The sequence below is a fragment of the Anser cygnoides genome, chromosome 24 (assembly GCF_040182565.1).
Source record: "Anser cygnoides isolate HZ-2024a breed goose chromosome 24, Taihu_goose_T2T_genome, whole genome shotgun sequence".
Classification (NCBI taxonomy): Eukaryota; Metazoa; Chordata; class Aves; order Anseriformes; family Anatidae; genus Anser; species Anser cygnoides.
The window spans coordinates 7,681,853-7,709,214 of record NC_089896.1 but is presented as its reverse complement, the minus strand read 5'-3'; the positions used below and the strand labels follow the sequence as shown (position 1 = coordinate 7,709,214).

General features: G+C 44.6%; 1 protein-coding gene across 2 annotated transcripts in view; it reads right to left on the bottom strand.

Moving 5' to 3' along the window:
* The window catches only part of MAN1C1 (mannosidase alpha class 1C member 1), a 44,969-nt gene extending 18,813 nt beyond the window's left edge, over window positions 1–26,156 (bottom strand). Inside the window, exons 1-4 of one of the 2 annotated variants that reach the window (XM_066982646.1) lie at window positions 25,777–26,156; window positions 23,994–25,036; window positions 16,341–16,437; window positions 1,579–1,694 (exon numbers count right to left, since the gene is read on the bottom strand). In XM_066982646.1, coding sequence (XP_066838747.1) covers window positions 1,579–1,694; window positions 16,341–16,437; window positions 23,994–24,536 — 756 coding nt within the window. In that variant the 5' untranslated portion in view covers window positions 24,537–25,036; window positions 25,777–26,156. The other variant, XM_066982647.1, reaches the window with a different exon arrangement.
* Window positions 26,157–27,362: the final 1,206 nt, after the last annotated feature.

The following is a 27,362-nucleotide window of genomic DNA, read 5'->3' as shown; positions in this document are numbered from 1 at the left end:
AATGACTGAAATAGCATTAGGCAGAGCAGAGCATCCAGTTCCAAACAGAGCTTGTGCATCTTGGGAGTTCCTGCCTCACTCTTCTGGACTGTCAGAGTCTTTTGTACAGAGCCATTTTTAAATTCATTTCCCCTCTTTTCTGCCTCTGCTGTGCATTCTGACACCACCTATCAATCCATAGCATTCATTCTTGCCTATGCAGATCAATCTGTTCTGCAGGCCAAGATTAAAAGCTTTTATGAAATCCAAATAAATTATTTCCCAGTTGATTTTGTCCCTTGTTTATCAATTCAGTAATGTGCTGAGAGCATTCAGCAAATTTATCAGATATGGTCTTCCTTTTATGAATATATGAATGCTAGCCATGCCCTCCCAAATGATGTTTTTCCACAAAGGCAACTGCATTCGTTTTTCTCATGAGGAGAATCATTTTTCATGACAGACAAGTAGGCTGGCATTACAAAATAAAAGTTTGAACTGCACTCTGATTTTAACATTCTCTGTACACCACTGATGTGATCCCATCTGCTCTCCCATGAATCACAGAAAGGCTTGGGTTGGAAGGGATCTTGAAGATCATTTACCTCCAACACATCCCACTAGACCAGGTTTCCCAAAGCCCAATCCAACCTGGCCTTGAACATTTCCAGGGATGGGGCAGACAACACTTTTTTGGGTGTCCTGTTCCAGTGCCTCACCACCCTCATAGGCAAGAATTTCTTCCTCAAATCTAATCTGGATCTACCACATTTCAGTTTAAAGTCATTACCTCTTGTCCTATCACTACACTCCCTGACAAAGATTCCCTCTCCTGCTTTCTTGTAGGCCTCCTTTATGTACTGACAGGGACAGCATCCTTCATTTGATAGCACTGCAAAGCATGTGTTGTGCCAGACTCCCATCAAATCTAACATTAGCTCTAAGAAAAAGTGGCTAAGAAACCTTCAAGGGCCACAGAGAATGACCATCTTCGGCCATTTTCAGAGATGATGCCCTTCCTTTCAAAGCTAGGCTCAATATGTGCTCCCACTTTGCTGCCAAAGCACTGTATTTCCACTGCACAAGTCTTAGCGATGACTTCGCATACCAGCAAAAGACCCAATGAAGGAGATCAGTGTTTTTAATCTTAACCTACAGCATGTAAAAAGAAAACTTGCTTTATCTTAGACAGACATTTTACCAGGATGAAGCAGAACTTGTTCTTTCATGAAAAGAAATTCTGCAGAGTATCCAATAAGTACAGCTGTTTGTACAACCGAGACCAAAATAGAAAAACAAAACATTAAGCACTGAATTTCATTTTCAGTCAGACATTGAGTTTGATCCAGTGATCCCTGCCTGGAAGCCTTTGCTATGTATAGGGAGAAGATTGGGCAAATCATCACAGCAGTCCCTTTGGCCTTAAAAAATAAATAAATTCATTCATTAAAAAATCAGTGAGTTGAGTGTTTCTTCCCCTGCATTCTTCATATATCCCCTCCTCAAATGATTCTTAGAGAAGACTCTGTAACTGGAACTGGCAAAACATGCACTGAGCATTTCTCTGATACATACAGACATTGCCAGAAACTGACTTACCACATTCAAGTCAAAGCTCTTCTCCACCCATTTTTTTGCTTCTTGGAATTCCTCCTCGAGTTCCATGATGTACAGAGTATCTAAGGCATCTACCACTGTAGCTCCTCGAAGACCTCCTGCAAAAAGAACAGTGTGATGAAGCCCCATTTGTGCAGTCGCTTTTACCTCCAAATAAATCTGCAGGAGCTGAGACAGGCAGTAGCTTCCAGTCCCAGTAATGGGGATTTCTGGATGGGACCCAGACTAGCCACTTTTTCTGATATCTTCTGACAGAACTAGTGAGCTCCACTACCCAAAACATGTTGCTTTGGAGAGGCACAATTTTCAAAGGCCTGATAATGTTCTGAAAAAATACCCCCAAAGAACAGCTCAAGGTCTGCACTTTAGAACACCAGTCATGACTGCAATCCTTGGCCTTGTTTTCCAGTTCTTATCTTGGCCAAAATGTTTACATGATTGCACCCCCTAATCTTTGTTCATCTGCAAACCCAAATTCAGCCTCTTTCTAATCCAGTTACAAGCACAGCCCTCTTCTGATGGAAAAGAATTTTATTTTTATTGTGCAAGAGCATCTAAGAAAGGACTTCGATCAATTCTCTCCTGATGTAGCGCTTGTTATCTGGGCCACAAAGTACTTTTGCTCCACCTCATGATCCAGGCTTTCCTGTTGCCAGCATACACACAAAACACAGCCTCAGCTGGCAGCAAAGAGACCAGAAACTAATCTCAATGAATCTTAAACAGAGAGTGGGTGACTTTGGGGATGGCTCCCTTCCTTTGGCTAGCAAAACAAAGAGTCCCTGTGAGCATGCCTACTGTTCTCCAGCTGATGGCAATGGGACACATGCAGACTAAGCAAATACCAGCCAAGTATTTGGACCTACTATGTCATCCATGTAAAAAAATGTATGCCAAGCTTTGTCTTATGCAAATACTTTAAGAGAGATTCCAATGAGACAGAATGACATGACGTGCACACTGAGAAAACTATACGGGATATACAGACAGTCTTGGAGCAGTTAAGAGCAAATGAAACCAGAGATATTAACAACTCTGGGTTTGGAATATCCCAGTGCCAGAGTTTTATTTCTGTTAGGGTTCACTAAAAGTATTCCTAGCACTGGAAAGCAAAGGGTACAAAGCACATCATGACTGAAAACCCTTTGTGCTTAAATTGCAAAGGCAATCACTTTCCTAGGTCTTCCCTCTGTGGATGTAACACAGCAGGGACATAGGTGTGAAGCTTCCTTTGCATCACTGTCAGGAAGCTTAACACCAGCCCCCCTCCCTCGCTCCCCCCCCCCCCCCCCCCCCCCCCCCCCACTGCTCAGTTGCAGCCACATTCCTACCCGTGTCCCAACAGTCAGACCTCTGGCAGCAAAGATACTTGGATGAGCTGCAGGAGAAACTGCTTGTATCAGCTCTGTCTCTCCCTTTCAGCGTAACTGCAGAGACTCATACATGAGCTTATGCCCAGGGGCTTTCCTAAGACATACTTCTGTTTGGCTCAAGTCAGTTCCTTCTTCTCACTGTCTGACTTTAAAATACTACCCCAAATTCTCCAAGCTTTCCCAGCCTTTTATTGCATGCTCAGAGTGGGTTGGCACTTTTGTAATACCTTCAGTGTTACTTCAATTGTAGTTTTGCTTAAGAGAGGAAACCCAGCTGGATGTGCTGTCAAGGAACTACTGCAGAGGACAGAGGAAGGCAAAGGTGAGTCATGTGGCATGAACTTTAAGACTTTGGCCTTTTCTTATTAAGAAAAAAAGTGACTGTGTCTGATGTACACGATACCCTTACCCCACAGAAGTGCTCAGATCCACCAATTTCTTGCAGGGCTCATTTATGCTTTCAGCATTCGTCTCGCATAAGAAAGACATCCTGCCTTATTTTGTTGATGTTACAAGACTGCAGTTTTTACTTTTCAGCCAGTCAGCACATCATCGCTTTAACAAAAACCCAACCAAGACTTTACTGCTCAGCTACAGATTGCTGGCTTTCAGATGCTGTCTGCATCAAAAACAGGGACTGTGGAAAAGAGATGAAGGCAGTCTCTAGAAATCCATTTATTCCTAACAGGCTTGCAGAATGTTCATCTAACTGAAGCTACCTCTCAAAGTGCAATAGATGGAATCAAATAGCCACTAGATCAACTGGTGTGTTGTAAAAACAGCTAAGCTGAGGTTTGTACAGCATGTTTTCCAAAAGCAGTGACCATGAAAAACAACATCGCTGCAGCCAGAGCTGTTTTTATCAACTTTAACGATTCTTCAGTATTAATGATCATGTAGTTTTTTTTATACACTTTCCTATTAGCAAGGAGAAATACACCAGTTCAGAGTAACACAGACAAGCAAAGTATTTTTAAAAGAGAAGGAAGTGCCTGAGGCACAGCCCATTACTGTGATATGCCGAGAGTAACGCTAAAGGGGTTGATTTAATTTGATGATATAATCCACAAAGCCTTTCATAATCTGCAGAGAGACAATGAAAAAAGTTGCATCTTCTAACTGAAACAAAGACAAAGAGACAATAAAGTTACAATTTTCTGGAATGATTAATTGAAATGAAAATTATTGCCTGAATTTATAGAGCCTTTTATGCTTTTAGCAAGTCAGGCCTTTAAATACATGAAACGCACCAGAGGATTAGGAACATGCTTGAATCTTCATTAAGGCATATAGCTCAGAGTTGCTTAGCTTTCCTCCACTGTATTTGACAAAGTGGGGGCAAACTGTGCTTCCCTGCTGGCTTGTCTTTGTATCATTTCAAAATTAAACGGTCCCCTAAACACTCTTTATCTGAAGAACTGTAGGTTGTTTTGTACATCGGTTTTGTCACTGTTTCCTTGTCACTGTTTCCTTTCTTCTGTACCAGCTTTGAAACAATTGCATGCCTGACTTTTTTTTTTTTTCCTGCAGCTAATGTCTATAGCAATAGCAAGAGCTATGGTGTCACCTTCAGCTGTCTCATAAGAAGATACAAAGGAACCTCCCTCCCCTCCACAGCCACGCAGAGAGCAAACCAGGCATCAGGACTTTGCTGCTGTGTCCCTGTCACATGCCAGCACAGAGAGGACATCTAAGAATCACAGAATCATAGAATGGCTTGGTTTGGAAGGAACCTTGACGATCATCTAACTCCAACCCCCTAGCCATGGGCAGGGACGCCACCCACTAGCTCAGGTTGGCCAAGGCCCCATCCAGCCTGGCCCTGAACACCTCCAGGGATGGGGCATCCACAGCTTCTCTGGGCAACCTGTTCCAGTGCCTCACTACCCTTATAGTGAAGAATTTCCTCCTAATGTCTAGTCTAAATCTATCCTCATTTAGTTTAAGACCATTCCCCCTTGTCATATCATTATCTACCCGAGTAAAGAGTCTTTCTCCATCTTTTTTAAAAGACTCCTTTAAGTATTGAAAGGTTGCAATGAGGTCTCCCCGGAGAGTTCTCTTCTCTAGGCTGAACATCCCCAGCTCTCTCAGCCTTAGAAAAAGACCCGGACCCTCCTGTACACACTGGTTATTCTTTGCTACAAAAGAATCTTCATCCCTTTCAGGTTTCTGCTTGGACTTTGTTTCACTGGATCATGACAGAGCTCATGACACAACCTCCAATGGCGACGATTACACTCAGCTGTCGAAAGATGGTGCTATACACATCCCAGCATGTTTACTAGAACACAGCCATTTATAAAGATAGTGATATTTGCTTGACATGCCGATTATTTTGAGAGATGTTAAAAACAAACACCCTTCCAGGTCTATGCATTATAACGCGATGGATATTATCAAAGGGAAAGCAGCTTCAACAGGAAAAGGAATCAAAACCCACTCTGTCACTTTTGACTCTTGCTGACACTTCCCTCTCTAAATTACTGGTTTCAGCCTCATTGAAATCCTCAAACAAAAACCTTCTGAAAGTGTCTGAACGACTCCGCGCCTGAGTTTTTTCCTGTTTCCACAAATCTAAGACCCTGTGTGCTAACAAATTTCCTCCACTGATCCTGCTGCAAAACTGGCTTGGAGTGGAGCTACACTTTGCTTGCAAGAGGCAAGGTCACTTCTTAGCTGATGGCCAGAATCGATGGTGTGTCTACTGGACGCTGCTCTGAGATCCTCTCCAGCTCCTATACTGCCCCATAAGAGTGCATGACCATTCTGGTTGGGAAAAGGAACCCTCTGCTGGAACCAGGGAGAAAAACTGGGACCTCAGGCAGAACGCAGTGATGCTTGTCTAGGGACCATGGCATTTTTAACTGATGGACTTCACGGCAGCTGTTGTGAGAGCAAGCAGCAGGGCCTCTGCCAGGGGTTTCATCTGTGAGGGAATGCAGCACGCCAGAAGCAACAGCTCATGGCAGCAATACAAAAGCTCATTTCCTTGGCCCCTCACGCTGAAGGAGGCCCTGTACCACCCTATCCTAAGCCATGAGTGTATTTGCTCTTTTGTGCATTAGAAGAATGGAGACATCCGTGTAGACAACAAGGCTGCTCTGTTCCTATTTCCACCCACACAGGGCAACTATCATCCCTCTACTCACTTGTGAGTGCTGCCACAGAAATCACTAACAAATGTTACATTAATTAACATAATGCTTGTGAAAGGTGCTGAATGGAGCGCGCCACAGAGAGGAGAATGCATTGTACACACACTGAAACACCCACAGCCTCTGTGGGAATGTGCTTTAATGTCCATCTGAAGGAACAAGAACTTTCAAGCGCCACTATCTTAGTGGGGCCTTCATTGGAATTGATGTAAGTTCTGTCTCCAAAAACCACAGATAAAGCCCACAGTGGCTCATTCTAGTCTGAGTTAAATCAGCTGCACGGAACATCTCATGATCCTCTGTTCCCCTTCTATCCCTGACTCGTTTCTGATGTCTTATAGCTTGGGTGTTTGTTAAAGCCACTTACAGTAAGAGTTTACAAGACAAAGCACATTTCCAAAAGACTCACTATGAGGTTTAACGTGTGTTCACTGGACCAGAAGGGAAATATTCTGGAAGTCATATATCAACCTCAACAACCAAAGAAACGAACACGTACAAAAGTCTGCCATGCCACTGCAGCACTGACTCAACGCCAGGTTCCTCCCCACAGCCGAGGGACAGCCATCGTGGAACACACGGCTGCGCACAGGGCAGCCGAGAAGGGTGGGCACTGCAGTCTGAGGCTCCTCTGACCCCAACAAAGAGATTTGTATTGATTAAAAATGAGCCTATGAACTATGGCCAAGAAGCAACAGATGTGTGGTCCCCATCACATGCTGAATGAGGACTGTAAAGGGTAAAAAGCTCCAACTGAGGCAAGTAGGGAACCTGTAAGTATCAGATGGGTCCCTTGGCACATGTACAAGTTACACACATTTGCACGTCCTCCCCTACAGGGTCCCAGCAAACCAGTGTGTAGATGAAAAAAAGCAACAACCTCCTTCTCAGTGTATGGTTTAAAGGGAGGACACAAGGGCTGGTCAAAGGTGGAGAATATCTAGCCTACCACCTGCCAAACACGTAAAGGCTAATTAAGGCTTGAAAAGAACTGCAAAGCACCAAGCTGCAACTAAGTATAACTGTGGTAACAATCACAACTGCTGCTGCATCTGTCGACCTCCTTTTAGCTACCCATTACCAGCAAATCAAACCCACCAATTTACGCAGAAACAGGCCAATAAAACATACCAGCATCAGATACACAATGAAACTGCACATGTGACCATGAGTAGAGTAATAAGGGTTTACATCTGACTTAGTGAAGCTTTCATACGCCACTAATTCAACACATGAAATTCAAATGCAGCCAACGCTTTGCAACTGCTCACATTTACAAACCAAGGGACTGCCACTGGTCATACTGGGATAGGACACTGGTCCATGCATTGCTTATACAGCATAGCAGAGGTGCTATTATAAAAGCAGAGGTCCATTATAAAGGACCAGTGGACAGGATTACATTTTTTAAGAGGCAAGATGACCCATCGAACAAAAGACAAAGATTTTACACCAAAGAACCCTCTTTTATCAGCAGACCATTATATTATCCCTGCTTTCTCTCTCCTTCAGTCTCTGTGGAAGCTATCCAGAACAGAAGACAGTCACTTCAGAGAAAGCCGCAACTTTTCATGTGGCTTCTTGCAGCCAAGGTCAAAAACCTCCAGCTTGAAAGAACCTCTGTCTCCATCTTCTGCACCCTACAGACAGACAACAGCAAGCTGAAATGCACAGCACTTTGTAGATTTCTCTACAGTTTCAGCAACTATATGACTGAGGGACTGAAGAAAAGGACAGAAGCGGGGAGGGAAAAGGAGGGGGACAGAACTAGACTGTAAAAAAAAGAAAAATGAAAACCAAAGAGAGTGCAGAACACTTGCAAGAGCATCCAGGATATTTTCAATGTGTTCCCTTGGCACCAGAAAATAGATTGAGGTTTTCACTGTGCTCAGAAAATGGTTCATCTTCCCTTGCTCTGCTGCTCCTCTGTCAGTTCAAACTGCTAAGTGCTGCCTGTAACTGAGCCAATCTATCAGCCTTCTGGGCCATGGAGCCTGAGCCACATGTCATCTTTTCAGCCAATCTAGCTGCTATCCAAAGTAAGCCCCATCACACTCCTTCCAGTGGGAACAGGGCCTGGGGGGTCCATCAAGCTGCTCGAATAAGTTGTCAGTGACTCACCAACAAAAGAGACAAGCGTTAGGCAACAGAGTGGCTCAACGGTAACAAAGCATGATTTATTGACTTTCATCCTATATCAGAGAGTTTTTATTAAGAAGGATGGAGAATAGCAGGCCCAAGGAGAAGGGACAGTTGGTACAGCAGCTTACAGTTCAGGATCTCTCTCCAGAATTGCACAGAGCACCCTTGCATGCTCTCTATACGAGCTCACACAGGTGAACCAAGCCCTCTCTCCTGGCTTTTCCAGCTCCATTCCTACCAAATCCAAACAGCTCTCCTACCTAATGGACATCACTTTTCAGTTGCAATTTTGGGGGTCAAAGAGCACCTACTGACAAAATATATATATATACATATATATATATATATGTATATATACTTGTGGAAAGCTACTCAGGCTCTAGGAAACCTGAATATGAAAACCAACGACAAACATCCTTGGGGTGAGGTACTTATGGGCTGGGGATCTACCTGTTCAAGACCTTTTGCTACCAGACTTACTACATAGAAGCACCCACTTCTCTCAAAAGTTAAACAAGTGTCCTAGCCTGACTACATATTCAGCCTCCATAGCTCAGCAACAGTTTAATTTTCTAGACAAAGTGGAGCAGCTGTGATGGGAGGGAAAGAGAGTGTCACCTTCACTCACTCCCCTCTTCCCAAAATAGCCAACCTAGAGCATCACAGGCCAGATAAGCAACTTGAAGAACTCCCAGCTGCAAGGCTGCCTGTCCCTTAAGAGTTGTTACAAAAGCTGTAAAACCGATGCTTCAGCAAATTAGCAGCTAAGATTGGGGTCTTTAATAGTCCTGCTCATCAGGATGGAGAAATGCCTTTTACTAATGGTTTTGCCTAACTCCCACGTCTACTTTGTGTCTGAGGATCCAGTAAGCATGATAGCTTGTATGTGTATGATCTAAAGTACTGCCGCCCTGCTGCAAAAGCCAAACATACATTGCACACAACAAGGTAGTCTCTCTCAACTCTCACCAGCTTTGCTGTCTAAATGCATGGGAATAATGCTAAATGTAACATCTGCCTAGATGCACTGACTTTGCAATACTGGAAAAGGAGCAAGGATTCCCGAGCAGCATGAGACAAGTATCTTCACCGGCTTTTAAACATTAAATAAAATAAAATTCTTGAATAAAATTCTTCTTTGTGCCATTTAGCAAGGTGGGGATCGGGCTCTTCTCCCAAGCACCAAGTGGTAAGACAAGGGGAAATGGCCTCAGCTGCCCAGCTGAGTAAAACCACCACAACAAGTTTACAACTGAAAGGCAAGAGTAAAAGGTGAAGGAATTTAGATCAGTGCAATGCAAACCTAGATCAAAAATGAAAGGTCTTGTCTCCCACTGTTTTTGTCAAAACACATTTGTCAAAACAAAAATTAGTGCTGAAATCTTGTTTGGAATAAAAATTAGGAAGCAGTTTCTACAAAACATGATGAACTTGTTAACCGCTCACACAAAACACTCCAATTGTTACTAGCTATTTATCTTCACCTCTTAGAGAACAAGTGACACAGGGCAAAACAAGAACTGAAAACACTGAGATCCCTTCTCATTTTGCTGGTAGTGAAGGCTTCAAAAGATTGAACTGGCTTTGATTAAAATCAGTGTCTTGATAAAACACAAGTTGGAAAAGCATGCGTCTCTGAGTGCTCCTGTCTTGTTTTTTTTCTGGTTCTTTTTCTCATCGATACTGCTTGGAGACGGATTTATAATAACAAGTTCCTTTCATGGGAACTTCTAACAGCAGCTAGAGAGCTCTTTGACTGCCACCTCAGGTGCTGGGCTCAATTGGACACGGAAGGCTTTCTGTCTCAGAGTTAGTCCCTTCAACCACCCAGTCTTGCCTATCAAGCCAAACATTTTCCAAACGGCTGCTTCCTTCATCATCAGTGATTTAGCTAAGAAACTATCAAGCAGTCAGGAAATGTGCCCACCTCAATTAGAAGCAACAGGCAGTGATGTATGAATATTTAACATGGGAAAGGTAATTGGATGAAAATACTAATTTAACAGCATTCTGGCCACCCGAAGAGAAATGGTAACCTCCAATTGTGCAATCACTTGGTGCAAATTTTCTGTTCTGCCTGAGTCTGTTTCCCTATGATCACAAAATTACAAAACCCTGGAGTCTTTTTGTGTGGTTAAAATAATGATAATAATAGTAATAATTGCTCTCTGAATTTGTGTGCTGAACTATTTCTGCTGCCTATTGCACATTACATTATGCAGTTGTCTCCATGGGCTTTTAAAAGAGAAAAATATACTGTAATGAAGATGTTGCTGGAACACTGTTACTCTCTGGCATCTTTTTTTTTAATGTGTAATGTTACCCAGTTGAATATTATTTTCAGAGCAAGGGCATTTTAGCTTTACATCGGCTTTTGCTGTCACTGAAATGTGTAGCAACGAACTTGACTCTTGTCAGTATGAATTAGTGAATCAAGATATCCTACTGTTATCAAAGATGTTGGAGATTGGTTGCATAATCCGTATTAGAGCTGACATTTATCCCTGCTACTTCCCCCCCTCCCCCGCCTTCCACCTGCCTAATATCCCTCTTTCTAGACACCAAGGTTGTCATTACTACTGCAAGAGACCCATTCCTGCTCTGCTTTCTACTTGGGTCATGCAAAGAATGGTGGCTTCCTTCAAATTGCTGTGTCAAACATTAGCTCAAACATCAGGGTTCCACTGAATCCTAAACCTCACACAGAGAGATTTAAACTTACTACAGTGGTGCCTTGTAAGCTTGAAAAGCTCATTTGAAAAGTTTAAATTGGAAAAAAAAAAATGTTAATGTCACATATGGTGTCCTGTGGGCTTCTTCAAACACCTTTGCTATTAAAGCCCTTATTCTCGGGCTGAGCTAGACCAGATCAGCTTCATTGTGTGAGCAATTCTAGAAAATGTTTGATTTGAACCAAACAGATTTGTCTCCCTTCGGCTGAGACTTACATCTTAGAAAATAAAAGAACAAACTCAGAAAATTCAGTGGGGAACAGTCTTGGCCTAAGACACAAAGCACAGGCACACACCTTCCAGTGTCTGTATGTTTGCATCTGCAGCCTCTGTGCAGCTCTTTAGGTACGAGGACAGCTGCAAAGACCCGACAGCGAGGATTTGGTCTAGGCCTGTCTTTAGCAGGAAACCGAGCAAAATTCACATCATCTCAGTGTAAAACCATTAATCATCCCCTGCTCCCTTGCGAATTTCATGAACTTTCCACTGACCCTGAGCAGAGTTTTGAGTTTAATGAGACCTAAAAGTAGGAGAGTGTCTTGGAATTTGTTAGAACTACTGCTCACAGCAAAATGGAAGAGAAGGGAATAAAAAATTAGGAAAAACAGCCACTAAAGTAGCACATGAAAACACTAGAAGAAAAAAAAATCCTGTTGAGTTACGATTAGAGAGCATTCTACAGAACCTCTTTTCAGGATGCTGAGGAACAGAACATTACATCATTGTGGAGGGGAAGCAAGACATGCGTGAGCAGCCCTGCTACCGTGTAGACAGGGGAATGATCTAGGCTGTGACTGGATTTTTGGTTTTCCTTTTTCACTCTCCAGGGGGATGTATTAAAAAAAAAATACAGTGAGCTTGTCTTTAGGCATTTTTTTTAATGCCCCCTTTATATATGTTGTTTGTGCCTCACTCCAGACACTAATTATGCTGAAATAATTGTCTAATCTTCAGAGTTATTGCGCGTGTGGTTAAGAGGCAGCCAACTGATTCTTCTCTGGACTATGGAGACATTGGTGGCAACTTCACAGCAAAGGTTGTCTGGAGGTTTGGCACATCCAGCTGGCTAGAACTAACATCTAGTATCCACTCCAAGTATCTTAATGGCACCACTCTGTGCTGACTAGATTATAAGAAGGAATATTCAGAGTTCAATACCAAACTTGAAGCCCCTGACTACACAGATACCTCTGCTTTGGAAAGAATGTGTCTTTCAGAAATGCTGAGGGCAATTTGTCTTCTAGCCACAATTTGCAGTCAGATGCTTTATGTAATTTCTGCTGCAGACACAAACCCACCTGCACACATGCGCTACTAGAAACTATATTAGGGTGCAGAGCAAGTTAAAAATACCTCAAAGATGCATTTTCAGTTATTTGTTAAATATGTTGGAAGTGTCTTGAGACTCCTGACTTTCTTATCTTTATCCTCCTGTATTTAGTTTTCCTCATTTATTCAGAGGAGATGAGTAGCTATAAACTGTGCAGTAGAAAACCCACTTATGTTCTTTGTTTTAATTCACTTCTGTTCCATTCTTGAAACTTCTGAAGAGATTAGACAAGTTCAGAACTGGCTTTGATGTGTTAGATTTCACATTTAGAACTTAACTGCTTTATCATATTTTTTCTTGTGCTATTGCTGAAGTTTCTTGCCACTTTTGTTATGTATCTCATTGGATATTCATCTGGATTACAGTTAGATTTTGACAATTTTTTATTTACCTTCTGGAGTTTAAACTTCAAATGGCTCCTGCTGCAGAAATTCATTTCCTATAATTTTGCCCGGTATTTGTTTCTGACATTATCATCTTTTTCATTGGTGCTGCCTTTTGGGACAAAAGAAGTCTCTTACCTCTCTTAATCAGTAGTTGTTACGTCATCCCATAGGGCATCAACTTTCAGATTTTTCACTGTTTTCAAAGGTGGATCTGTGTTCAGAGTATTGTGGTAAGCATTTTTTTAAAATTTTATTATATATTTTTTTTCTCTTTATAATTTTAAAAAATATTCTTATTTAGCCTCTCAGGATTGTTCTTGTATCTTTTTGGAATTTTTTGGAAGTTCAAGAAAATCCCTTAGCTTTTGCTTGAGGCTTCAGTGTGAAAAACTGGGAGGATTTTTTGGACTTATTGAAATTGTTCCTCCTTCTTGTGATGTTTTATTCTCAAAAAAATCTACTGTACCCTTACACCTTATATGCAGCTCCCAAAAGAAAAATGAGAAAAAGATCAGTGCAGGAAAGTGACGGTGTTTCAAGAGAAAGTTCTAAAGGCAAAGGTTGTTTCCATACTTATTTCAACATGCTCAGAATATCCTTGCTCTGAAACAAACATGCAGTTAAGAACACCTGAGTGAGGTCTAATTCTAGCCACAGTGCTTTTATTTGAACACACGATTATATAGGAATACAATTTCTTCAAAGAGCTGGAGGATGGAAAAGTACAAATTATGTGAACACTGCAATGCAGAGTGGTCCAAGATCACAGTCTTCTCGGTGATGGTCTTCACAGCAGCCAAGTCTTGCATCTTGATTTCCAAACTCAAATCTGTGCTGTGTTCTGCAAGCAAGAGCAGATAATTCAGGAATGAAGAAAGTAAGGATCAGGCTTTTCTCTGTAAATGAGAGTAGAGAGCTTTCACTGACTTCACTGAGGCCCTCTTCAATCATCTGGAGGTGGAAGTTGCCTTCAGGCATTAAAATTAACACCTTTTGACTAGGCTAGAACATTCCTTCTCTCTTGGCAGGCTGCATCCTGGTTGCTACGGGAACTAGCATTTTTAATTTCCTGATTTTTGTGTACATCCAAAATTGTAACTGTGATGTGCTCTGTCACTAAGGTAGCTTTGGGAGGTTTGCAGGGAGTCAAACCATCAAAAAGCATTTTATGCATCACTTCTTTTCCTCAGCATCACTTTGGTGCATCTCCAAGGGGCATCTTTGCGAGACTTTTTGGGGACCTGCAGTTCTCATTCATCTTAGTGAGTAATCACAGAATGAAAAACAAACAGTGAGAGGTCATTTACTTCTACCCTTAAGCCACCCATAAGGTATCCAAAGTTGGAAAGTCACTACAGGTATTCTACTTCAGTGCTTTACAGTTTTAAAGCTTGTGCTGGTGTCTGACCCTGCTCTCCTGAAGAATGCTAAGCTGTGACTTCTTGGTCGCTCCCCATGGATATGGAGAATGGTTTGTCGTCTTATACATTGCAGTATCTCTGTGTCTTTGAAAACTGTTGCCAAGTTCTCTTCATTTTTATCTGCTCAAGGGTTAGCAACCCCAGACCTTTCCAGCTTAATTGTAGGTCACATTCTATGGCCTTCTCCTCAGTTGCTCCCCTCCAAACTCTCCAGATGAGCCAAATGTTTCTTGAAGTGGACTCTGTGTCCTAGCTGAGTCTCTGCCAGTGTGGAGAATGGGAGCATGTGTAAAACACATGCTAGTTACCCATCCAGAGGTGAGATTTGTTTCTTTTTCAACATTACAACATTGTTGACTTGAGTTGAATTTGTGATCTGCCATAGTCGCAGTATCAAGGAAAGAGGAAAAGCCTATTAAGAAGCTGAAATGTACCATGTAGTTTCTCTTCCGCAATTGTCTGCAAATTCTTGTGCTCCAAACCATTTTCCTTAAGAGTGCTCACAGACATGCTACAAACAAGCCTAAGTTCTGCCAACTGTTTTATCATGATAAATGCATTTAAAAGCTTTCAGCATTTTTGTCTGTTTACAGGCATGCTCCTTGAGGAATTCTAACAAGCTTGCCAGAATGGAAAAGTTGCAAAACGCTTAACTATGTGCTGAAGTTAATGCAGATTCTTAAGTAAGAAATCGGTATTCCTGGGGTGGGCAGAGAAGAAGGCAAAAGAAGAACAAACCCAAATCATTGCTCCCGACGAAAGTGAGAACGGGTAAGAGCAGTGGCTTGTCATATGCAGCCTGTGCTATTACAATGCATGCTTCCCAAACTGCTTCCTCCAGACCCCAACAATTGTTAATGCAACTTCCATGCAACTTACAGATACTGCAAACAGTTAACTCTTCTGATACTTCTGCAGGAACTAAAGAGACAAGTGCCTTATCCATGGCAATTAAAGGATTTGATAGTGGTGCCACAAGCAGAACCCTAAGGTTTCTCCCAGTGCTGTGGTTAAACTGCATGCCAGTCTGTCCTCTGCCATCTCCATCAGGGCTAGCTGCACTTGCAATTCAGAGGCCAAACAGGGCTGCTGCTCCTTAAGATTATGGCCATCCTAGAGGATATATGATGCTATTTCCACCTTCAAACACCCACTCTCTCACACATCTCAGGTTCCCCAAAGCTAATGAGGCTTCCACAGGAGGCTGCATGTCATACAAACTGATTAAGAGAAGGGCTAGGACACCCAGAGAGTGCAAAAACAGGAACGGGAATGTTTCTTCCTACTATAGTAGTCAAATCCCTTTACCCCAAGGAAATAAAGTTCACAGATAATTTGCTCACTAAAAAACTCTATTCCAGTCTACTCTGGATGAGGGAATCTAGGAAAATCTCTGCAAAACAGTCCGGGGGAAAGAAGCCAAAAGAACCCTGTATAGCAAACTTTCTCCACAGAGGGGTGGGAAAGGGCTGCTAAAGCAGATTCTGCTTGCCTTCCTCCATATTCTGCACCTTCTCACTGTGGCACAACCTGTGCAGGGAAGGCAAGACTAGTGCAGAGTAAGCAGAGAAGGGAAATATTTTGAATGCAAATGAAGAGAAAGACAATTTATATTCCTCTGCTCATTTTGATGCAATACGTGTTGACGTTTTGGAATACCATTGAAATTATCTAAGTGGCTCACACTTAAAAAAGGTAATCTGTTAAAGAGTAAAATTACGCAAGCAAGTAACCACATAGTATAAAAGAAACTTTAATATTCGTTCACTCGTTCAACATTTCACGGAATTTACATCCTGCTCAACAGTGGAGCAATGTGAGAGAAAATGCTCAGTTTGGTCCTGACATGTATAAGCTTAAACAAACAGCAGCATTGTCAGGTTGGGACTGACTTAATGTTTTAATAAAGACAATGCGTGGTCTTAGCATTGTTCCTAGACATGTTTGATGCTAGATCTGTACACAGAAGTGATACAGTCTGGACATTCAAAGATGCCTGTAGGAACGAGATTCCCAGCAATAAGATATGGGTAGATAACTCCTAGGAGCTGTGCTGCACGTATCACTTCATAAAAGTGGAAAGAAGATAGATCAAAGCTGTTGCAGATACCCTCACTGCACTGCATAGAAAGGAATTAACACAATAGCAGGCATGACCTTAAAAATGCAGTGAGTTTACACTGAAATTGATTCAGAACTCACCAAACATGTTACCAATGTGGCCATTCTTAGTCAGTGGTCGCAGCTCATTTTTTCCAAATGCATATTGTTTGTAGTTATCCCAAGCAAATTTCATCATCTGCAAAAAGAAAATTTGAATTAATGCACTTAATGGAACAAAAAGTTTTCTGAACTTCGGTTCTGGGAAGGGATGATATTTTCCCAGTCACTGCTAAAACTGACAATCAATGGCCCATTAATTATAAAAGCTTAATCTGCACGGAACACTGATGACTGGGACTGCATTGAGCACTTTGCTAAGGCGTTTCAAACCCAACGCTCCTGGTGCAAAACTTGGGACTGGCACATTTCAGAAGTACCACAGTATTAGACACACTGAGAATCCACTTTTGCCCTGGGCTGTGCAAACCATGTGGGAATTTTGGAAACATGCCTCAATCTCTAGATTACTGACCTTTGTGAGGAGCACTGGTATTTCAGAATAGTAATTAAAATGGGATAAAAATGTAAGGCCAAAGCTGACACATACCTAAACACAGGGATGTTAATTTCTGAGTTTTCACATTTCATTATGATTCTGATAATGAAACTCAAAGTCCAAAACCACCTACCATCTCATCTGCCCACCTCACAGCAGTTACACATACAACTTTGGCAAAGCAACACCACAGAGGTACACAATGCACTTAATACTGTGGTGAGCAAGCAAAGAAAATGGTCTTCAAGCACTGCACAGAAGCTTTCTTTCTATTCACAGAATGCCTTCATAAGGAAGGAAGGGGAGATCCATGGCATTTTGGCATCTTCCTATCAAAACTCAAAAGTGTTTTCCTAAGAGACAGCCTGCAGATGGGCTGTGCAATTTCTGAGAAACCTGTTCCAACTCAAACAATTCCTTCTGGGACACATGAACCGTCCCACCTATGCTCAGCACGTTAAACTTTCCCTGAGGACTGCAAGGCAGCAGTTCTAACACACATGCACACTCACGCTGCTCTTCCTTAAAACAACAAAACAAAAAACAACTAAGTCCTGCCTCCTCAAAAGCAAATTTCTACAAATATATCCTCTGAAACAAAGCTCAAAGTTCAGGAAAGCCTCAGCTCTCCGACCACTGCTTTTGCCACTCTTTTATCCAGTTTTTCCTTAAACACAAGGTAAAAGCTCATGTTTCTATACCCAAAGAACCAGACTGAATACACAACTCCACCCATATGCTCCAGCTCTTTGCAACAGCTTCTAAAATAAAATTCAAGACCTTGTCAACCTATTGACTGTAAATACATCTGCTGATTATTTAGTGTTAGCTGATAGATAGATACTGTAAATTATTTGCTACGTGTCGCTTTATCTAGAAGTAAATACAACAGAGTAACTCAATCAGGTAGTAGGCCTGGCAAAGCCTTGGCAGGTTGTTTTCAAATTTGCATGGATGGTTTTCATGGCATTGTTTACTATCACAGCCCACTCTCTCTTGCAAAATTGTCAAAGACACAGCAGTCCATTGCTTAGAAAACTGATCTCCATCACTGGAAGCAATGGAAGAATTCTTCTTGAAATTAGAAGAAATTATCTTTCATCACATAGCCACAAGGCACCTTTCGGTATCCTGCATTTAAAAAGGAGAAAAAAGGAAAAAAAAAAAAAAAAAGAAGTTTCACCTTCCGCTTGCTGTTCCCAGAAAGAGGGGCCAAAGTAAAGATCGGTTATTCAGCTCTAATCTACAGAGGCAAGCATTCCCTCCCTGCCACAATCAGGAAAAAGGCAAGACTAGCAGGCACATCTGCACTGGAGGAACAAGAAAAGACAGCACTTAGCAGCCCAAAGTCATTAGTGGTTAGTGATAAGGACAGAAATAGAACTTGAGTCTTCCTGATTCACTGCCCCTGCCAGGAAAGCTGAATGGGAGGAAGAATAGAAAAACGCAATTATACTAACTCCTAATTAAATTCTTAATGCAACTAGATTTAACTGTGTCAAGAGGGGAAAAAATAAATAAAAAAAATCAGTTGACAGGACTATCTCAGGCATTAAGACCCAGCTAGATCCAGCTGCATCTAAATCTGGAAACACGTCAGCAAAAGCAGCTGATTTTGCAGTTACAGTTTCTTAATGAGATGCTAGATTGTAAGAGGATGGCAATGTTTCTGAGAACAAATTCCAAGTATAGACCAAAGCACACGGTGGCTGAGTAGAGGAGAAAAGCTTCAGTCTCATCTTCTCCACTTCCTAGAATCAAAGCTTTTGTCTAATAGAAATAGAAGTTATTTGTGTTATTTGGTCACTCCAGTACCATCAGCTTATTTCCTCCACGCTTCTATAAAAAAGTGTCTAAAAAGTGTCTAAAAACAAATCTAACTATAGCTTCTATGATGCAGACAAAAGTGAAGATGTTGTGCCAGCAAACATAAGTGAATAGTGCATGAAGAAGTAAAGACATAGGAAAGATTAAAAATTGGAGAGAAGAAGCTTCAGGAAAGAAGAACTTAAAAACACGGGAAGAATTATTATCTCCTTTATTATTACTATAGAATGAAGGCAGTATTCTTTGAACAATATCTGTAAGTATGAAAAAATCAGAAAAGAATTCACCATACATTCTGACAACAGAACAAATATTTTTAGTCAATTAACTGCATATCCTACAGCTGAAACAAAGTTTGGACAGGTTAGGTCTAAGTTTTATTTGCATGAAGCCACCAGAGACTAGTGAAGCAAAAGATACGTTGTATGCACCGTTTGTGGAATTTACAGTATAATGCCCTTTTTCATTGAGTCAGTAAATAAATGAATGAGAACGAGCCTGGAACAAGTGAAAATTCCAGCAAGCTGGGAGTCAGTCAGTGCTTCAAACTGCAGAGAAACTCTTATTGCAAAGACAGTTCTACCCCAGAAAAATAATTATGGTCTGACTGATGATCTCAAACCTGTCAGATATACTGCATGCTATTCCATTATAATAAGTACTTTACTCAGAAGAGTTTTCTTTATTCCCATTGTCAAAAGTAAGTCTGTCAGAAGTCACTGGATTTACATTTGACCACTACAATGGATTAGATGCTTTCCAAGCACCTCACTCAGATAGACAGGCATGAGGAGGTACTCTTCCATCTGGAACCGGGTGGTGTTACACATGCACTGAAAGCACTGACTGATGATTTGCTTGTAGCGTTGTTCACCCCCAGATTACAGAAAGGAAAGGCACTTGGAACAAATGCAAAAACAAGAAGATGCACAGAACAGGGAAACTTTTGGGGATTTTACTGCTGCTTTCGGAAAAGAGACAGCTCAGACAGGATGCCTGATAACATGACACACAGCATCATACCATCAGGCCAATTTGTAACACAAACTGAGAATTGTTTTTTAATCTAGTTCTCAGTGTTTACGCGTCTGTGCAAAATCCCCTAAGAATATCTATAGGTTGCCTCCACAGAAGTGTGCAAGACTGAATCAGCATCTGACAGGGACACATTTCCCACCAGGAGTCAGGTCTGTGGCAGAGATTCAGACAGATAAAATGCAAGACTTCCCCAGCCCTGCCCCAGCAGCACGCTCTTTTTCATTGCAGAAGGGATCACTAGTCAGGACTGTCAAAATCACACAAATCAAACTCAGCAACCAACACCAAATAACTTCCCACAAGAGTTCAAGTCCTGCTAACATTTCTGTTTCTTGTCAGTTACCTTTTGGTGACAAACCATCAACATATTTCTGTTTAGAAGACTACCTTAATAGGTGCCTGCTGATCTGTAGAATGATGCAGGATAACTGCATGGACTCTGATGGCCTTCCTTCCCCTGGGTTCTGATTGTCAAAAGCAAATACATCTTTAGAGCTGTCTTACAAGAGGACAGCAGACAGCAAGGTGAGACAAAAAGAAAAGCTAGGATGAAAATAACTGCAGTGTAAAATAAATACACTTCAGTATTACTAATCATGAAAGAAATGAATGTATGGTTCAAACCCAAGAGTACAATTCCAGCAAAGGACTGAAAAACTCGTGGAATTTGACATATTCCCTTATTCAAAAGGGATAAAGGACACTGTCAAGTTAAACTATTAGGTATTCTCTGACATCAGGCAAGGAAACTTGCCTTTTATATCTGAAGAGTAAAAGAACCATCAAGTCTATTTCAGCATTCATGTGTTTTCTCTGATGTTCATGACTGGAAGAAAGCCCGCTTATTTCACTTCATTGATGGACACTTGCAGGTCTAGCTGCTTGCAGTGGTTGTTCTTAAGCACTAGATGGTATCTGCAGGGTTGGTATAAAAATACTTCATAGGAATGCTGTTCTCTCTCCCCACCGCTTCCCTACCTATGAGACACGCAGGAGCGGGACTGCAAGAAGTACTCTGTTCTGCTTCATCCGTCGTCAACAAAACCATCAGCTCAGCTCCAACAGCAAAATCTTTATTACTTGTTATGATGCAAAAGGCAGAAACCACAGAGTTTGATTTTCCCAGATCTGAGGCTAAGCTTGCAGTAGCAGCAGTTGGAAGGAAAATCGTTCTGACTTTTCACTGAGCCAATTTGACCTGGAAATTGTTGAAAGAGAATAAATATGGACTCCCACTGTGGCATCTTTGCAGTCACTTTCTGACTACAAATACATTTTTTGTTGTTGTTTTTGAACATCAGTCATTAGCTGTTTTTTTCCACATGTGCCAAACACTATTCCCTGTGAAGCCATGCATGACTAATCAATTACAGAACTAATACATTTTTCAGAAGTCAGTTTAAGAGATAAATCCAAGACCTTTTAGAATTTCCCAACCTTTAACATGGGGAGATGGATATTTGATATTATTGGAAATTTCTTCAAAAGGTTTGAGTGCCTACTGTATTTGGCTGCTCACAATAACACACAGCTGCATATCCTAGGCAATTCTTCAGGTGACCAACGACCTTTTGCAAAAACAGCCTATGAAATACAGGTGTTTTCTTTTTTCTTCTCAGGAAAAGAACTGCTTATTGACTCTGGACTTGTCTTTAAAAAGACAAACTGAACCTAAGAAGCCTGCCACTCTGATAAGTTACCCACCAGTGCAAAGGAGTATATTTGCCTGCACTTCGTCAGCCCAGCTCATTGCAGTACTTACTTCTAACAGACATACATATAATCTAAATTTGCTAATCCACTTCTGTTCAACTCTGCACCAGTAGGAAACACAGCATTCAAAGCACAGAGTCAGCATAGCAGATATACTCCCTGGTGGGACTCCTTAATCTGTAAACAACTCTGGTGCCCCTAGTGCTGCTCAGAGCTTTCCCAAATAAAAGTAAAGAAGATGACACCACAGTGAGGAGTTTTACACTCTGGACAACATTTTTTTTTTCCTGCTTAAAAGATAAAGACCTTGCAGTGCCATATTAAAGGGCACACAGATAGCAGCCCAGATACTATTGTCATCCCCTCTTCTTTGGCTTCAAAAAGCTTAGAGGTTGGGTGGAAAAGAGGAGATAGCTCAGACTCCTGCTCAGATTGAAGGGTCCTATCAGAAAACAAAGTTCCAAGTCTCTGTGTTTGGCATCAGCCTTTCTCCTAGCTTTCGACTAGGCTCTGGCAGGCAGATGGTAATCAACAAATTCCATCCATATCGATCCTGCCCATTACAAATCTGCTGACCTGTAAGAACAGCTAAAGCGAGGAAAAAGAAAACCTGAAGTATTGTGACAGTTCAGAACACATTCCAGCAAGTTACAGGGCCTACAGCTCTGGAAGAAGGAGAGAAGAGATACTCGCTGCTACAGCACACATTACCTACACACCTTACATAACACATGTCTCCCACATCACATAAAAAGTATTTATGTGATAAAGTAAACAAAGTGATAAAATAAACAAATGAAGGAATGAATTCCACTAGCTTTCATAAATTTGATTTCCAATTTGATTTGTTTGTATAGAGTGGAAACTGGGTTATTCATGAGTACGTCACACTATCATAATCTACAGTTTATTCAAGCACACATTCCCATAGCTCCAAGCACGTGAGAGGGCCAGGTACTGGAATATTATGACTCCCCTGAAGCTGAAAGGCAGAATAAAAGGATAGTTCAATCACATGTGGGATCACACAGAAACTCAGCACCCTGAGTGTGTTGTGTATGGTTGCCTGGCAGAGAATTAGGAATTTTATCAGTGCTGCTGCCTTTGTTTCAATGACCAACAAGATACAATCAGGAGGAGATTTTTTTTTAAATGTTTTTAAAACCCAGGTTACTGTAGATGAAAGCCCTCGATATTCTTGTACTTCCTTCTCTATTTAACATGGGTCAGCATCTCTGCTGAATAGCCTACACCTCTGTGACAGAAGAAAATCAGGAAATTAATATTTTGCTTAATTAAATCTGCATATCTTACTCGTTGTCATCTCTTACAGGATCAAAATTCACTACAAGATTTTTATTCATCATAGCAAGAGATATGACAAACACATTCTAATACTACGCAGAATCTATAAACCTCAGTTATCTAGGTCACAGATTACACTGCAATGTTTGTATGGCTGCTAGGCTTTTATACACAAACTGTAGGCACCAGGCCAAATTCTCCCCTCCATTACATCCATGTAACCCTGCTGCCAATGCTACCCAGGCTTGTTGGGGTCTAAATGAGAGCAATCTTCAGGCCACTGCTTGCAGGTAACAAGCCCTGAGCCAACTCCACCTGGACTATGTGACAAAACAACTTACAGTCAGCCTCAGGCCTTCTCTCCCATGACCATGTGTGCACATCCCATCTGTCCATGCCCACAGACAAGCACTGTTTCATCACCTCCTACCAGCTCTCATGTGTTCAAATGCTGCAAAGCAACCAGGTTCATGTTTGTACCCAGGGAAGAAGCCTTTTGCACAACCACAACCACTTCCCACCAAGCAACTTTCTTCCCTCAGTAACATCCGGGATCAAATTTCCTTTTGTTTAATTCTAATTTCTAGTCAAACCTTATTGTGCTACCCTAACATTACCTCCAGTGAGAGCAGAGGTGTGCATACGCAGGCAAACACACATACCCGTTGACACATCGCAGGAGCGAAGTGATGCTGCAGGACACCCCCATGGAAAGAGATGTACTGTCCTGTCCCCCCTCCTTCCCCGATTCATTTCATCCTCCTTGGTGATGGGAAAAGGGGGGAGGGGGAAGGAGTTACAAGTGGCCTGATTGAGAAATGGGAACAGGGCAACTCTGGGGAAATGAGGGGAGCACGAGGAGTGGAGGGGTGACGAGGCACAATTAGGAGCAGATGAGGCTGTGAGTGGAGGCCACAGGGTGACTGCTGGGGAACAAGGCTGTGAGAGATGGATGAAGGATGACAGATGGGGGGGATGAGGCTGTGAGGCAGGCACAGGAATGATTGAGTGGGGGGGGGGGGCAAGGCTGTGAGGGGTAACAACACCATGAAGCAGCCATGACTGGTGACTTGTGGGCCAACAGGGCTGCAAGGTAAGGACAAAGCGTGACTGAGGAGAAAGAGGGGTGCCAAAGCTGTGAGGGGCACCGAGAGGTGCTGGGGGAAAACAAAGGGGGGGGGGGGGGGTGACAAGGCTGCGAGGGGAGGCAAACTAAGAGAGCAGGTACGTGGGGGTAGACAAAGCCATGAAGGGAGGACGAGGGATGACTGAAGATCGTGAGGGGAGGCAACGGCAAATCGGGGGGTTCTCACCTCTTTAATCTTCATCCTTCGGGCACGGTTGTCAGGGTCCTCGCCGGGCCGCCCGCCCCGCACAGGGTGGCGAAGACTTCGGCGAAAGCGCTCGTAGTCGAAGCGGAACGGAGCTCGCGTCTCCCGGGCGGCGGGGGGCGCCCCCGTGTCGAGCTCGCGTCGCCGCTCGTCGCTGTGCACCTGCTGCCGGGAGGCCGCGGCGGTGTGGGCGGGCGGGCCGGCGGCGCGGAGCTTCTCCCTCAGGCGGCGGGGGGCGGCGGGGCTGGCGTGGCGGGGCTCGGCGGCGGCGGGGGGGCTGTGGGGCAGGTCAGCGTCGCGGGTGGAAGAGGAGGAGGCGGAGGAAGAAGTAGAGGAGGAGGCGGTGGCTCGGCGGGGCAGGAAAAGGCGCTTGAAGCGAGAGGAATCGGGCAGGAGGAAGAGGGCCCCGAAGCACAGCGTGAGCAGGCCCGAAAGGAAGAGCAGGAACAGAAACTTCTGCGGCAGCCGCAGCCCCAGCGCCGCCGGCCAGCCCGGCATGCCCGGCAGCTTCCGCAGCAGCACCATGGGGCACGGGATCGCGGCCACCGGGCGGGAACCGGCGCCACCGCGAGCGTTGCCACCGGCTGCTGCAGCGAAGGGCTCGGGGATCCACCCCCCGCACCGCCGGCTGCGGCGGACGCCTTCACGGGGGGCCGCCGGCGGGTTACACGTGAACGGCTCCGGATCCGGCTGTGCCGCGAGACCCCGCCGCAGGCCTGAGTCCAGAGGGCGGGCAGGGGCTGCCAGCGGGCGCCGGGCCGGGGTGCGGGAGGACAGCCGCCCCCTCGCCTCGCCCGAGGGGCTTGCAGGGCGCGGAGCGGCGATTCAGAGTTCCCCCTTCTGGCATGAAGACGGCGGTGAGCGCATCCCACTGGTGCCGGCGCGGCGGAGAGGCAGGGCTGCTGCCGGCGTCTGTCCCCCGTGCAGGCTCCGAGCCGGACGGCGACTTAGAGCCTGGCTCGGGGAGCGGGGCCGGGGAGGTGCGATCCCTTCCCTCTAGGCGGTGGGTTCATGCTGCAGCATTTCTGCGGGGGCGGGAGCGGGGGGGGGCGGGGAAGATGACAAGAGCGCGTTTATTTAATGGAGGATCTGCAGCCTCCACAGCCATTCCCCCACCCTCCAGCCACACTAGTTCGTTCTCTCTGACTTGCCATCAGTTCTCTAGTCTGCGAGCAGATCTGCACCATCCCTCACAGCTCCTGGCTGTCGGCCTCTTCTGGTGGCCCGGGGGCCGGGCAGCCCTCGGGCCAAGCGGAGGGAGGATCGGCGCTCTGACGAGGAGCAAGGGAAATCCCGGGAAAGGCAGGCAGGGTGCTCAGGGCCAAGGATGAGACAGACAGGGACAAGGATATTTCTCTCTCTTCTCACCAGGCTTTCAGAAGCTGCCTTCACCCACAGGAATGGAGATAAGAGGGTCCGCAAATAATCCATGCGGAAAGCTCGACTCGGGCTAAATTTCTTGAGAAAAAAAATCTACAGACTTTGTTTTTGCAAAATGGGTCCCAGCGAATTCCTACTCTCTCCCAAATCTCTGCCTCGCTGTTACTCACTTCCTCTCATTCCTTCCTTGGGTGCGCTGGAAGAAACGGAGCTCAACTTCCAGACCAAGAAAGCATTAGCACTTCCAAAAAGCAGAACACGTTTTAAAGACCTACGTAGGAGCCTAAAATCTCCCTGCTTCTATGGGCAGAAACTGCGCTGCCCCCAAGCACGACGTCAAAATGGGATCGCAAACGCTTTGCTATTCCCAGCCCTGTTTACTCACCCCTTTGATAGATCCAAGCGACTCTGAGTCCTACAGCGAACAAAATCTTCTCAGCCCTGCCCGTACATCTCAAAAGCGAGAACCCCTTACTGCTGCCGGCACTCAGACGCGCTCGTTAAATTACGAGGACGCTGAGGACAGCGCGTGCCCAGCTCTCAACGGAGGAGCTCCACTCGCCTGCCCATCCATCACCGAGGAAGGCCGCACCTAACTGCATCGAGCTACTCGGGGGATTCTTTTTCACCTCCTCCCCACACCGCCTCCCTTTCTGCCCAAGGAGACCGGCCTGCGCCACGCCGCTCACGCCCGCGCCCCCACGAGCCACCTCCGCCGCCGCTCACTGCGACAGGACCGGCGGCCCCGCCCCGCCTCAACCCAGCGGTCCTCGGGAGGAGGAGGCAGAGGCGCCGTCAGCCAATCAGCAGCCCGGACCCTGCCAGTCGTGACTCTAGCACCCCCCCCAACCCGGGGCCTCGCTCCGCCCTCGCTCGTTATTGGCTAGCTGGTGGAGCCCGGCCTCGCCTGTTGGCTGTCCCAAACGCCAAGAGGCCGAGAGACCCGCCCCCTTATTTACCACGGTTGTCTGGCCCGAGCTGGGCGAGAGCCTTGCCCCGCCTCTTCCCTCCAGCCGGCCCCCAGTTGGCTGCGAGGTGCGCCCCACCCTGCTGTGATTGGCAGGGGGCGTCCGGGTACTTTAAGGAGGGGCGGGGGAGGGGGTGATGGAGCTGTGAGGGCTCGCAGGGGTAGGGGTGGGTGTCTGGACACCGGCTGTGAGGGGCTCTGAAGGGCGGTTTCGTCTGCACGGCCCCTGCAGCCTGGAGTGGTCAAGGCATCCCTGGAAGGAACCTTTTCCCCTGGCGTAACAGCCCCGGGGGCCTCGCTGGCACCACCTGACAGGGTGTGTTAACCTTGTCCAGGAACAGGGGTCTCAGGGTCCAGGCAAGGCGTGCGAACCGCCTTTCTGCAGGCAGAAATGTCCCTTCTTGTTTTCACAAACCAAAAGTCAACTCCTGTCATGGAACACACGTGGGAGCACAGGATACATCAGACTGAGGGTCTGCATTGCCCTGATAGGGGCTTACATCAGGGCTGGATGACTGTGCCCCATGGGAAGGTAGTGAGGAAGTCAAACTGAATGTATCAAAAGGCCATCAGCCCTTTCAACTGCAGCCTTTTCCTAGGGAACAGAAGTGTTTAGATACTTAAAACCTTAACGATTTGTGTCAGAGGTTAAGACCCTGGCAAGAACTCACTGCTGTGGCTGAAGGCCAGTTTATTTTTTTAAATCAGCCCATGTTGCACAGCGAGGTGGTGTGAAAGCAGCGGGCACCATAGGCAGCCTACCAAGCAGGGTGCTGCCTTTTCATGACGTATCTGGGTATTTGGCTGCTGAGCAAGGGAACAGTGCAAGCATGTATGCAAGGACCCCCTCCCAGCTGTTGCAAAACACAGTAAACTCCTTCCTCTCCCTCTCAAAAGCACACTGCCAGCGGAGGTGAAGGAAATGGACACTGAAAGCTTCTTAACTGTCGCTTAAAAAAACAAGTCACATCAAAACTAAAAGATCAATTCATACCTCAGCACCG